At 43.8% G+C, this 14,933-nt stretch overlaps 1 protein-coding gene across 1 annotated transcript in view; it reads left to right on the top strand.

The window, feature by feature from the left end:
* The window catches only part of DOCK2 (dedicator of cytokinesis 2), a gene marked incomplete at both ends in the record, with an annotated part of 408,698 nt that overhangs the window by 303,883 nt on the left and 89,882 nt on the right, over positions 1 to 14,933 (top strand). The window contains 2 exons of the mRNA XM_079702106.1: positions 6,975 to 7,073; positions 9,622 to 9,716. Coding sequence (XP_079558232.1) covers positions 6,975 to 7,073; positions 9,622 to 9,716 — 194 coding nt within the window. The remainder of the gene's footprint in view (positions 1 to 6,974; positions 7,074 to 9,621; positions 9,717 to 14,933) is intronic.

The following is a 14,933-nucleotide window of genomic DNA, read 5'->3' on the forward strand; positions in this document are numbered from 1 at the left end:
CTAAGAGGCCACCTCAGTCTCCCCTATTGAAAATCGGTCTCCTCCCATCTCAACCTCGTTGCTCTGTACTATTCCACTTGTAGCAGATATCACTGCCTAAAATGATCTTACTTATGTATTCACTTGCTTATGGTGTTTCCCCATCCCTGGCCCTAATGAGGGTGTGAGTTCCTTAAGAACAAATCCCTTGTTAATCTCATTCATGACTGTCCAGAGCACCTAGAACCATGCCTGGAACATGGTAGGTGCTCAAGAAATATTTGTTACATTAAGCCATGTGTGAAAGCATGATCTCACTCTGGCTTGATCAAATATAACTTAAGCTGGAGTAAGCTCAGAAGTAGAACAAAAATTCTTTCATTTCTGTCCTCTCCTAAGGCAAAGGTGTTCTACACATGACCCTAACTTTTCAGTGTTTGGGGGAGTAGTCCCTGTAACATTCTTTTAAAGATGGGGAATACTATAAGAGGTTCAATCTGTCATCTAAAACATATTTAGTGAGCTCATACTATGTGCAAGTTCAATTCCAGATTCTGGTGATACAGCAATGAATAAAGGACAAAAATCTCTGCCCAGATGGAGCTGACAGTACTGACATGAGAGACATCATGGATTTTGAAAAGAACACAGGTTTTCGAGTCAGAAAGACCCAGATTCTAATTCCTGCCCCACCATATACTAAATGTCTGTCTAGGCAAGCTGCGTGACCTCTGTGCATCTCACTTTCCTCATCCGTGAAATGGGCATAAAGTTGACCTAATGAGGTTGTTGAGAGGACTCAGTGAGATGATAAAGGTGGAGTCCTAAGCACAAGGAATGATTGAACAGAATTTGCTTGCCTTTCACATCCCTTTGCGATTAAACACCTCATTGTGTCCTTTGGAAGATGTAAAGCGACCCCACACTACAGAGCCACATGCACAGGCTCCAGCCAAGATCAGAAAGTGTTCGTTTCAAAGGAAGAGTGTGTGGCCACTTTAGTCTCCCCTTCCAGCCTGGGTTCAAAGCAGCCTTGTTACCACACCTCCCACCCCCACCCCGCTCTTTGACAGTGAGAATAGCTCTCTGAGGAGACGCCTTGCCTGCGATTCTGGCCCTGGTGATGCTGGTGAGCTGATCATTAATGCCCACAGTTCCAGATAGTGGTGCACACAGCTAACTCTAAAGAGTTGCTGTGTTGTACAGATGGAACATGTCTAGGTGCATCCAGAGTACATAGCATCCAAGAGGCACATTCCCGTCTTCCTGTGATGTTATGCTTTGACATGGATCAGGCTACACAAAACCCCTGGATCTGTGCCCATCAAGAATCTTCTCCCTGAAGGAAGGTGACTTGGTTTACTCTGTCATACAGCAGGGTCCCTGGGTAACCAAAGAATGTCACTGCACACAAAGACAGGCACTTCCTAAAGCCAAACAGCTGGAAGACTAAGCTTTCGATGACGACACTTACATTTCAGGCTTTTGAACAATCTGGGCACCGTTGTCATTCATCCTACCTGCCAGCAACTGTCCCCAAATAAAAGAAACCTCCCAACATGCCCTGCTCGAAGAGGCACACACGCGGTTTACTAAACAGCTTTATTTGGGGCACGTTGTTAACCAGAGGCATGTTCAGAGTCAAAGGACACTTAGCTCTTTGTCCAAAGCTGTGATTGGGAGTGCTTGATGCATCCACGGACGGTCAGGGGTAGGTGGGGTCATCATATCCTCTGTCCAGGTCAGGAACTTCAGTTAGCCAATCTGCATAGTTTCTCTGGACCAGAGTCAGCAACAGCAACTATAATACTAATAGCTGATCATATTGAGGGTTTTCTGTGTTCTAAGTGCTCTATACAAATTGATTTAATTCTCACCAAAACTGTATGCAGTAAGAACTATTTCTATTCCCCTTTACTCTGAGGCACAAGACACTGCCCAAGGTCACATGCCTAGTAAGAGGTAGAGCTGAGATTTGAACTCAGGCTGTCTGGCTCCTGGGTCTCCACCTGACGTTCGTTCTTTGGAGCACAACCTCATCCATCCGGCTCACTGCTGCACCCGGGCACCTAGCACAGTGCCCAGAACTTGAGAGACCGCACACACTACTTTGCCCAAAGATTGCTGCAAACTACAACTCTGAGCTTCCTGACAAAGCTCTAAGATGAACGGGTTTTAGAGTCCCTGATTTCCTCACACCATAGCCTCCTACCTCCGGTCCTGGATGTGTCACAAAGACAGCACCAATTCCATCCAGGAATAAAATCTGTTACATAACCGCATGGCAGACATGGGGGTGAATGGAAAAGCAACCTGAGAGTGGCCTTTGGCTACTCTTAGTCTTCAAAAGAATTGGATGGCCCCATAGATAAAACTTCTCATCTCCCTCAGCATGCAAAGTTTCCTCGCTCATCTCCTCTCCTTGGCGCTCTCTGTATTTTATTTTATTTTGGTCGAGCACATTATTTGAAGTTACTATGGCAACGTGTCACCAGCTGGCATCGCATAGTAATGCTGGCATTTAGGTAGCAAGCTCCCGAAGTCGGCTCTTTCCCTCCCTCTGCGATCTCATCACTCCCACTGATCTCAGGTGAGCCGGGGGACGCATTGCAGCAACCATGCCCCTCTCCCCTTGTTTGGTTAGCTCGTCAAGGCAGGGCAAACTGGTCACCTCTTTCCGGCTCACTCAGCACTGCAGGGTCCTGACCGTGTGTGTAGGTGTGTTTGCTTTAGAGGTGGTTAAATAGATATGTTTGAGTGTTGTGCACCAAAACTATTGGCCTTATCAGTAAGATGATGGTGATCATCATGATGATGATTTTTTATGCAAAGGAGTAGATTGATTTGGAGAGGGCTCCTCTCCTGATCGCAGTCACCCAGTATCCCAGCTAATTAATATTAATGACACAATAGTGGGTTTCTCTTTTTCCTCTCTTGCCATCACACAGTGAAGAGACCCTGAGTGTTTTCCTTTGGAGCTTCAGCTCTCTCCCGGGTGTGCAAGAGCTCCCTGCATACTGACGGGCTGAATTGTCTGGATCAATTGATTGTCACGGATCCCTGAAGAGGGTTCTATATGGCAAATAAGCCCTGCCACTCCAGGCGTTAAGTAGCCCCTCATCAGCCAAGTGCCTGCAATGATTGCATTTATTTTTACACGTTTGACCTAGTTTCAAACCATGTCTCTTCATGCTGTGATTCATTAGCTACATTTTAAACCACCACGAATGGAGCCGAGGTGACTCTGCCTGGTTTGTGACAGCATCTCAGATACAGTTTCTCTCCGGAATTTAATATGCAGGTCCCCCTGGTATTCTCTTTTAAGAAGCAATTTCCTTTCTGGGCACCTGGAATGCTGCTTGGGTATGGATGAGTGGCTGCCTCACGCCTTGGTAGTAAATATATGTTGACCACAAAATTTCCACCAAGGATGGAAGGCAGGGCATTCTCACTAGCCTGAATTGCAAGGGATCCCTCTAACCCTCTGTCCCCCATGCAGTATTCAGGCTTTTCCGTGTTGCTGAGAGGGCTGGGAGCTTGGGGTCCGACACCATAAAGTTTGAGCAATGTCAACATCAGGAGTGTCTGAGTTGCTAGGGCAAATGCAGCCTGATCATCACCCCCACTCCCAATCCCTACAGCTCTTTCTAAACACTTAAGACATGGTGGATGTAGAAGGTCTCAAACTTGTAAAAGGGAAAAGGGGCAGGAAGCAAAGAGGTGGATTGCTGTGCTGAGGACGCCACCGAAAAAGGGATAAACGTCAGAGAAACACAGTGTGATTCCACCATTCTATCATTGCATGACAGAGAGGGGTTTTTGGTTTTTAATTTAAATGACAGAGAGGAGCCTTTACTGAATTCGAACCTGCTGCTGGTATATCATGCCATTTCAGAAATCTGTCAGTCACACTGGTGCGATTTCTGACAGATTTGATACTAAAGTGGGCTAGACACCATAGCAGACAAAAAGGGAAGCTTCCAGTGGGAAGTAAAGCACTGTCATTTCTCATTAACAGCCAAATGCAGGTAACTTGTCCAAACTTCAGTCACATCACGCTACAGATCGTACTGGAAGGCACTCAGCTGGGTTTTTCTATGGGGCAGTTAGAACGAAGAAATGAACAAGCTGGTAAAAGTAATTTTGATTGATCGATGAACTGTACACCCTGAGCAAGTCCTTGTAAAAAGATAATGGTTTCTTTCGTAAAATGGTCACTCTCTCTAGATGGGCACTGAAATCCCCTTCCCCTTTTATTTTCATTTAAAATGAAGCATGGAAGTTTCTCTAAACAATGCTTAAGACAATGCAGCCTTTTCAAGGTAATTTCCAGGCAACTTGAGCTTTGAGGTTTGTTGTTTGCTTTTCCCCCCTTCAAATTCAAATCAAGCCTTTGGAAATACCAAGCATTCCGTATCTGTATCTATGCATTTGGGGTAGCCTGCAGTTCTGACAATGGTGGATTTTCCAACACAGACACACACAGACACACACACACACACACAAGCTCACAATCCCAGGACTCATTTAAGCCAAAGCTTTAAAAGTAAACTGTTGTCCAAGAGACGATAGCATTTCCTCTGAGAGGATGATCGATCACAAAAAATAAAACCTACCCAGATCTCTTACCTTTTGAAGCAGTGGAATTACCTGCAGAGAATATCCTTCCTTTCTTTGCAAAATGAGCCAGGCTTTGGCCAGCAGCAGAATTACTCCAAAAGAAGAAATAATAAGTCCTTTATATTGTAATTTTCACTGTTTATATGCAAGAAGTGTAGTGGGTCTGCTCACGTAGGAATAAATAAAAAGCCGAAAAAACTGCACGGCAGCTACCATGTGAAAAGGAAAGACCTCTAGTGGCCACCGGCTGAATTCTTGGAGGAAGCCCCTCACAGAAGAGATGGAGGGAGGAGAGGAGACACACGCGTGTGTGTGTGCTCTCTCTCTCTTTCACGCGCACACACACACACACACACACACACAAACTCAGAAGATTTCTCCCCTCTTGCGTCCAGCCTGGATGGAGGGATAAAAAATAATACGCTTGTTTCTTGGTTTCAGTGGGACCTGGTTAAATTAGCAGCGATGGTGGCATTCTGTCTGGTTTGAAAGGGACAGATAATTTCACAGACTCACCATCACCCCCTGAGGGCATGAGCCGGAGAGAGGATTTGACTCCCTGGATGGCCAAGGTGGTTGGCCCCCATATAGAGGTTCCAGGTCCCCAGCAACATAGTGTCATTGACGTTACCCCTGAGAGTCCCAGTTTTGTGCCCCCTGCCAGCTCTGCATGTTTTCTGAACATTTATGGTGCATGCGTGTGGTGGTCACTGGCAGACAGAGCTGGCTTCCCAGGCGTGTGACCTGGCCCGGTGCTCAGAAGGATCCTGTGGCTGCCTTGAAAATCTGAAGAATTTTTACAAGGACTCTTCAATTTTCATTTTGTTCTGAGCCCCACAAATTGCACAGCTGGTCCTGCTGACTGAGAAAGCATTTTATCCCTAACGTCCTAATTGAAAAGAACCTAGAAGCAAATGAGAATCTGTATCTTTGGGAGTTACTTTTGGGGATGTGAACTTGAAGAACACTCAATTACCCAAAAGACTTCCTGTGGAGGAATGCAGAAGGAGCTTCCTGGGGACAGCAAGGCTGTTCCTTCCGCCACTGTCACTGAACTGTAACCCTGTAATCTGGGAGGATTTTTTTTTTCACACTATATTTTTTTTTGGTCTTTTAGTTTTATTTTTTTTTTAACAAAGACAGCAGTTTGTGTTACAAATATAATACTTGGTTCAAACATAACACGTCCAGGCCCACCTCTCTGGTGTGTGTTACGTCTGACACCCTTTAGAAGTGGGGTTTCCTGGAGACACCTGCATCACACCAAGCTGCCCATCTTCCACAGGCCTGCCCTTGACAGTGGGACTTCCTTTGGTTAAGATGGCAGCCCAGTGGAGTCTTGTGGGAGACACTCTTGAGTGGCTTCTCCCAGCGGGTGGATTTACGGTCAGTACTTCCTTTACCAGGTTCCCAGAGTAGATCTCTCTAAATTCTGCTTTCAGACACTAGCCCTGACAGAAAGTGCCACCCTGGTACAGTCTTGTAAAACCTGGGAGAGAAAAAGCAGAAAAGGGTGTGGTGATGTATTCTGGTGCATGAAAGGATGTGGTTCTTGCTCCTCTGATCCCATGGATCCTTTCAGATCCACTTCCTCTCCAAGTCCTTGCGTTGATTTCCCTCTTGTCTGAATCCCTCTGGCACTGGATCTGCTTCACTGATCAAAGTCTTCTACTTTTTTCCTCATGGTTGTTCATCTTGCTTTCCCAGCTAGATCATGAACTCCTGAGAGCAAGGACTACCTCTTCTCATTTCTTTTATCGTCCATGGCCCTTAGCAAGTACTTGTCCCCGGTAGCTGCTGGCTTCTCACTGACTGATTCATGGTCCAACAATTGATACTCTTGTAGGGAACTTCAGTGTATTCAGGGCACCATAGGAGCCATTTGATCCTTCTGATACACCTCTCAGGGTAGATACAGATGGATTATTGTCCCACTTTACAGATGGAACAGTTGGGGATTAGACATGTAAAATTATTTACCAGGAAATCAAACTGTCTCCAGAATCTTGATACACGCTGGATCTCCTGACATTAATACAGTGCTCTTTTCCCAGTGCACAAGCAGCTGGAGAGATAATGAATAGGGCCCTTATTGTCTGTATCTGGAGCTCCTGTTATAGTCCTAGTCATGTAATAGGTGTTCAGCAAATGCTTTTTGGATGAATGAGCTGATGAATGAGCCATAAGGAGACATTTACTCTTAGGGAAATTTCACATGCTCATCTGCTAAGGAGAAGTTCTCCATCCCTGGGGGACCTTTTTATACTCACCTGGGATAGAGAGGTGTTTTCCGGTCTGAAGTCAAGTAATTGAAGAAGATGAAATTCATGGTCCTCTCTCCACTGTTTCATGGCATTTTTCTTTATTTCTTGCAGAGTCACTTTGTGGCATGTATGACAGCCATCTTAAACCAGATGGGTGACCAGCACTATTCCTTCTATATTGAGACATTCCAGACCAGCTCTGAACTTGTGGTGAGTCTGTAGGATGCTCTGGGGCAGTGTTGGGGAGATGCGTTACACAAAAGATTCTTGAGAGTTTAGGGCACGAAGGTCTTCCTGTGCACCTGGAGTATGTGTGGGTCTAAGTTTGCAGGCATGTTCGTGTGATTCCCTGTTTCTCACTCCCATTTAGGCTTGTAAATAGCACTTCTGGGACACACCTTCTGTCCACGTCATACATGAGCCCTGAGTGCCTAGTCTACATATGCCTTAAAACCAGTATTTGCTGATGAATCATGGACATTTTGAGGCTTAAGAGCGTGAGTGTTGGAGTCACATAGTCTTGGTTTGAATCCAGGGTTTGTCACCAGCTAGCTGGGGAAGTTAACTTTAACATTTCTTAAGCCTCCGTTTACCCATCTGTAAAGTAGGGATCATATCATGTCACAGGGCTGTGACGGGATTAAATGAGATCACAGTAGCTCTCACACTGTAGGAGTCCACTAAAAGTTAGCTATTATTACATTATAATAACGAATGCATAGAGAAAGTTGGCCTCTGAGCCCCTTTCTTCTTCTAACCTCTCAGGGCTCGTTTGCTAGGACTGTCTCCCTGCGGTGGGTGGCCTGTGGGCCCGTACCTCTGCAGCAGATGATATCATCAACGTAAAGCCCAGCCCGGGCCGTCCCAGGGTGTAGTCGTCCCTTTGCCCTCAGTATGGTCAGCTTTGTCATTGTCTCCTTACTATTGCCAGATTCAGGGGTTCTGCTACCAGGGGCTCACTTTTAACTCTCCTTGAAGGAAGCAAGGGCACCAGAATTGGACCAGCCTCAGAGAGTGGCCCACAAAAAGAATCAATAGGAAGCCAGTGTCCTGCTTCTTCATCCATTTAGCTTTGAGAAGGTCTCCTAACGGGAGTAGGATTGGCAAGCAATGGAACCTCTTTCTGGATATACAGAAGAATGAAACAAAAGGAAACCTAAACAACCCAAGATTTCTCCCCCTCACGTTCTCTATGTTATGTGACATGGAAATAGAAAGACTGGATTCCTAATTTTTGATCCTCAGTGGAAGGAAAGGTGGGAAGGATGGTAGGAAAGGGAATTGTTATGTATTAAATTATACACTTCTTATGTAATCCTCCAACGGTATGGCATAGGTGTTAGTAGTCACATTTTACAAGTCTACAATCTACTTGCTCAAGACCACACAACAGTATGTAGCAGAGAGAGGATCTGAACCTCTGCTCCAGCCCTTACACCGTGCTGCATCTTCTCATTCAGAAGCCATGCTTTCCATCTGTGAGGCAGAGGTCTTGTCTCCTCCATTCCCACAGGAAGGGAGTGTGCCTGTGACGATATCCACACCTCCCCAGGTGACGTCAAGGATGAACGATCATACTCACCATCGTCATCCTCGAGCACTTAGTGAACACTTACAGTGGGCCAGACTCTGTGTGGAGCATCTCATAGACAGTGTGCACTTAATCAACCCTTTGAGGTAGATGGTATCCCCATTCTGCGAATGCGGAAACTGGGACTTAAAGCATTGAGGTAATTTTCCCTAGAAGCAATGATTGCTGGAAAGGAACGAATCTCATTTCCAGAATTTTGCAATTTAGCTTAAAGCAGTGATTTTCAAATTATATTTCTCCTAGCCTCACTATCTTCTACCATAAACACACACACACACACACACACACACAGGCGTGCATGCATGCATACACGCACACTTCAACCAGAGCTGTTTTCTACTTTTATCTATTTTATATATTAGGTTACAGGTAAGATTTTCTCTGAACAAAGAATTCTGCTATTAAAATAATCTAAAAACCGCTGGCTTAAGGAAAGAACTCTGAACGGGTTTCCTATGGATTTTAATTTTACCTTAAGCAAATAGGCTGGATGCCTTCATTTCCTCTAGCTCAGGAGGGCGCCAGTGGTTCTGGTCTTTGCTATCTAGATTTGTCTTGAATTTGTGTTCTCCAAAGGTAGAGAACAAGTTTGATCCACTGAAAAATCTGATGGGGCATGCTGAGGTCCACTTTGAACCTCTTCAAAGGAGACGGAGAGAATCCCTGTCATGTTTCCTCTAAGCTGCTTGTTCACGTGCCTATGACATATGAATTAGCTGTGTTTACAGTACAGTAATTAGATGTTCATTTTAATAATAGTTTGTTTGCTCAATGACCTGAGATGCATTCATATAGTGTAGATTATTTCCTCCTCAAATACATATTTGGAAAGATGATTATAAAACTGCCACATCAATGAATGCATTTACTTCTTTACTTCCAAAGACGGAACTAATAGTGCTTTATTTTGAGAGTGTTTTCACATTCCATATTCATGTTCCACTTATATTTGTGAAACAGTCTCCCAGTAACAAATCGTTAAGATTTCATTAAAAAAATCCACTCTATTGGTTTCATTGGATTTACTTAATAAAAGGCTGTACCCCTTCCCTTTCTGCACCTCCAAAACACAATAAAGAAAAAATTTGAACAGCCAACAAGATCTGGGCCCTTCCAGTCATTTCCTGTAAAGCAAAATGACAGGTGTGTTTTGCTTTACTATTGCAGGACTTCTTGATGGAGACATTCATCATGTTCAAGGACCTCATTGGGAAAAATGTGTATCCTGTAGACTGGATGGCCATGAGTATGGTTCAGAACAGGTGAGCTGCCACTTGCTTCCTAACAGCCCCATCATCTCAGCACTCACTTTACAGTGCACTGGTAGAGACAGAAGGTGGGGATAGTTTCTCCGTGGTGAAAATAAGTCAAAGTGCCACAGATCCTTTCTTTCTACATTTAAACCCCAGGGAATTGCTCACCGATCTTGAGCTGTTTATTTATTTACTATTATTTATTCCTTTTTATATACTGAACTGGCTACTCCCTACCTTCTCCATTCTTCAAATACTAGTTAAAATATACTTTGTCTGTGAAGCATTCCCTAAACTCTTGAGACAGGAGAGTTTAAGGTCAGTCTTATTAAAATTGTATTATTTTAAATTTATTCAAAACAATAAAATATATTCTGTGACATGCAGTAGAATAAGTTTAGGAAGCACTGGATTACACAGCTTTGAACAGCTTTCTGTGCTGCAGGACTTCTCAGAGCCTTTAGTATGCTAATGGAATTCTCTAAGAGAAAGATTTAAGATACAGCATTTCACAGATTTACTTGCCCATTGAAACATTTGGTGTGAATATATTTATGTCTCCGTGTGTATATATAATACTTATTAGCATCTCATAGAATACCAGAGTAACCCAAGTATAGCTCACATATCACATGGCCCAGTACAACAATAGATAAGAGTAACTGTGAGCAATTTCAGTCTTTAATGCTTTCTCTCAAATCATGTCATTTCATCAAAATGAAGTTCAAGTCATAACACTCAGCAATATTATCTAATATTCCCTCTCTCCATTCTTCTATCTCTCAATATCTCTCCTATCCCATGGTTTACCCAAGTCTCTCTCAGAACCTTATCCTCAATTCCTGTCCACAGACTCCTTTAAAACTGGGGTCTTCGGCTTCCCTGGTGGCGCAGTGGTTGAGAGTCCGCCTACTGATGCAGGGGACGCGGATTCGTGCCCCGGTCTGGGAGGATCCCACATGCCGCGGAGCGGCTGGGCCCGTGAGCCATGGCCGCTGAGCCTGCGCGTCTGGAGCCTGTGCTCCGCAACGGGAGAGGCCGCAACAGAGAGAGGCCCGCGTACCGCAAAAAAAAAACAAACCAAAAAAAAAAACCTGGCATCTTCTAGGCTCCTTTCTTTCCTTTCTCTCTCACTTTCCTTTGGCTTCTTATATTTGTTTTAGGTCCTTCCCATGGAAACCCCTTCACTCGACACTGGCTGGAAGTTTTATCTCTCTCTACCTATTGTCCTTGTTTTGTATCACAAGAGCCAAGAATTGACTGGCAAAGACAGAAATATCCTGAGAGGTTAGAAGGAGAGGAGAAGTTGAAGAGGCAAAGGCGGGATCCTCTTTCGTGGGAGGCAAAGAGGGAAAACTATAAATATTAATAAGTTTGTCATTGGATACAGTCTGGGAATTTCTGTCTCACCTATGCCTAGGATCTTACTTGAGTCCCAGATGGCCTCCATCCCTTACTCTTCTGTCCTCTGAAAAGCTGCTCTGCCACTCCTGGGATGCCTAAGTGCCTAGCCAAGTGACTTCACAGACACACTTGCTCTTGGGGCCAGCTTTAGGGGCTGGTGAAGGGGAGGAGAGGTTTGTCAAGGCAGAAAGAGATAGCTATCTGTACATTGTTGCTTATGGTGGGAGGTGGATAATTAGCACAGCAACAAAAATGTAAGAATTCTTAGCTTGGGCTTACATTGCCCTGATTCTCCCTGTTCACATCACTCAGGTGGGAGGCTGGCTTTTACAATGCTTAAAGCATTGGTGGGAATTAGGCCAGGCCATGTTATAGGTGAGAGGCAGGTATCTCCCTAGCCCTTCTGTCAGGACCAGCTTCCTGAGTATGCAACCTGTGTAGTTGTATAGGACCTTGCACTCTGAAGGATCCTGCTGTCACCATCTTGAATTCTTAATAATGTTTGGACTAGGAGACTTGCATTTTCACTGTGCACTGAGCTCAACAAATTATGTAGTCAGTTGTACCTCACATCAATGTCCAGTCACCTGTGTTTGGAAGAAGCCAGCTCCCAAACTGCGTGCGAATCCCTTCACTGTTTGCCAGCTGGTCAGTAATGTCTTGGGGTTTTGCCGGATTACATGAAGCACCCAGGTGAGTCATCTTCGACTCACCCTACATTTCAGATACAGTCACTATTGCCTGCTGTTTCATACTTCTCATGACTTTGTATAAACTATGACTCTCCTCCTTTCTAGACCAAACTCAACATGAAAGCATCCTTCAAATTCTTGTCCATGTAATTTCTTCTTTGTGGATCCTTCTAGGACTCCTTTATGGTAGGAGAATATATTCCCTCCTCTTTGTTTACATACACACCCATATTATAGCCCTTACCCCACTGTACTATGATTATCTCTTCATATGACTGTTTCTGCCACTAGAGAATGGGCTTCCTGAAGGCAAGCACTATGTCCAATTTATCTCTGTGTTTCTAACTCCTGGCACAGAACCTGACATTCATAAACATGTGTAATGAACTCTGTGTGTCCAATGGGTACTTATTTTTTAAACTTTTTAAAAATATCTTAATTTTATTGGAGTACAGTTGATTTACAATGTTGTGTTAGTTTCAGGTGTACAGCAAAGTGATTCAGTTATACATACACATATATTCATTCTTTTTTAGACTCTTTTCTCATATAGGTTATCACAGAATATTGACTAGAGTTCCCTGAGCTATACAGTAGGTCTTTGTTGGTTATCTATCTTATATATTGTAGTGTGTGTGTTTGTTCATCCCAAGCTCCTGATTTAGCCCTCCCCGCTACATTTCCCCTGTGGTAACAATGGGTACTTATTGATTAGGGTTTTTTTTTTTAAGAAATTCAATTCAAATTTGCCTAAACAGAAAGAGAAAGTATTGGCTCAGACAACTGAAAGAGCCCAGAGTTATGGCTGCAGGCATGGATGTATCTAGGTGCTCAAACAGTGTTGTAGGGAATCTGTATCTCTACCTCTGCTCTTTCCTCTGTTGGCTTCATTCTTAGGCAGATGCTCTCTTTGCAGTGGAAACCTGGCTGTAGAAGTTTCAGAAATATGTCTTGTTGGATTAGCAGCCCCAGTAGAAAGAAAAAGCCTCTTCTTCAATAGGTACAGCAAAATTTCCCAGACTAATCTTGAGCTACATGCCCATCCATAACCTCTGTGGCCAGAAGAATGAAATACGCTGTTTCCTCAGGCTTGGGTCATGTGACCCACCTTTGGAACTGGGGAGGCTGTGGTTAGTTCTACCCAAACCACAAAGTCTGGGAGCAAAGGGGAAGGCTGGGGGAATAATTCTTCAAAGGAAAATCTGAGAGTTATTACCAGAAGGAGAAATGGATGATGGGCAGGCAAATAAATGCACAGGTATCTACTACTGATACAGGGTCAGGAGGATGGAAGCCCAGAGAGGCTGGAGCCCTGACCAGGGCAACCCCCCCTTCTGAGCTGCCGACAGTCATCCTGGAGGAAATATGTAGGAGTGCTTTGAGGGTCTGTCCCTCCCTGACATCCCACAGACTTTAGTCTTTTGTGGGGGGACTGGCCCCTAGAGATGATGCAATAATCCTTGTTTCTTTAGACCTACAAAATCGGAATATAATTTTCTAAGGGACCTAAGAAAATGGAATTGTCTCCTAAATAGAAACATCTGTATCTCTAAAGGATCTGCTGAGTACTTAAAGTCTTTACATTTAAAATAAGTTAGACTCAGAAACACAGCCTGGGTTTCAGACTTCTTAGTTCTGCCACCTTCTCTTTCTTGGGAAGTCATTTAACCTCTTGGAACCTCGGTTTTCTGATCTGCAAAATGGGGAGAATTATATCCATTTCGTGGTATTTTTTTGTGAGAGTAGAATGAGTTACTCCTTAGCCCAGTGCTGGTACCTGGGAAGAGCTCAGTGAATGGGAGCATTGCAGACAACAGATGTAGCCTTGGAGTAGAGAAGCATGTGCCTAGTGTCGACCAGAAAAGATGACTGTTTTTCTCCTTGCTGGCATATAGCTTAGGTTGTAGACTTCCTTCATCTTCTGGCCACAGTGATCCCTTCCACTTACAGCGGACCTGAAATTTTTTTCACGATTGTTGCATCTTGTGTGGTGTTATGATAGCTAACATGTGTTACGCACCTAGATCCACCCCTATTGTAAATACTTTACATGTATTCGCTCATTTAATCTTTGCAACAACTTTATGATGTAGAACTGTTATAATCCACATTTTATACCTGGGGAAACTGAAGCACAGAATAGATGAATAACTTGCTCAGTGTTGTATTACTAGCAAAAGAACAGAGAAGTCAGGCAATCAGAGCCCATGTTCTTCATCTCTACTGCTTCATCCTGTAAAATAGTGAGGCTTGTATTATTAAGTGCATTGTAAAGATGTGCAAACTGCATATTTATTGGCTCAGATGCCTTAAAGAGGCCCAAAGAGGTAACCTGCACAAGGTCATGCAGCTAGTTAATGAAAGATTTCAACATAAATTGGACAAACGGAACATACACCATGGTTGAGCCCAGATCACTGTTCCCCAGAATGTCATTTTCTCTCCTCTAAAAATATGCATCCTAAGCTCCATTCATTCACGTGGACGAGGTGAACTCCGTATGTTGGTTAGTCTGTATGTTACAACATCTTTCTTCCTTTCTTTTCTTGTCTCCTTTTCTTCCTTCCTTCTTTCCCTACCTATTACTTACATTTTTATGATTTTCTGTTTTTATAATTTCCCAATTATCGCTTGTTATTTGTGCACGTATGTATGTATGTATTAGTCATATATAATTTATCTATCTGCTTGTTGGAGGAGGGAATGGAGTTTTGCAGATTCGAGTGTCTCCTCAGCTGTGTACTGTCTGTGTATGCAAACATGGTGACATGTCTACTGCAAGAAATACCTCCTGTTAGAGCATTCTTCTTATTGGTAAGATGCAACATTCAGTAAGATCTGATGTACGCGACGTGGTTAATTTTTAAATGATCAAGTTCTTTGTAATATTGTAAATGAACAAAATATGCCTATAGGAACCTCTTTTCCTCTCCTCCATCTGCACCTCAATCTGGAAATTCAACATTTTGGGCAGGGGGCAAGTGGTGGCCGTTGGGGATTTATACGCATCCCTGAAGCTTCTCTAAATGGAATCAATCAACACATACATATTGAGTGTCCCGGGCATCCAGAGCCCATCTACGCCATGGCCCCAGAAGGCAGGGTGCTTACAGTCTTGTTGGTGAGACAG

The sequence above is a fragment of the Hyperoodon ampullatus genome, assembly GCF_949752795.1.
Source record: "Hyperoodon ampullatus genome assembly, chromosome: 4".
NCBI classification, from domain to species: domain Eukaryota; kingdom Metazoa; phylum Chordata; class Mammalia; order Artiodactyla; family Ziphiidae; genus Hyperoodon; species Hyperoodon ampullatus.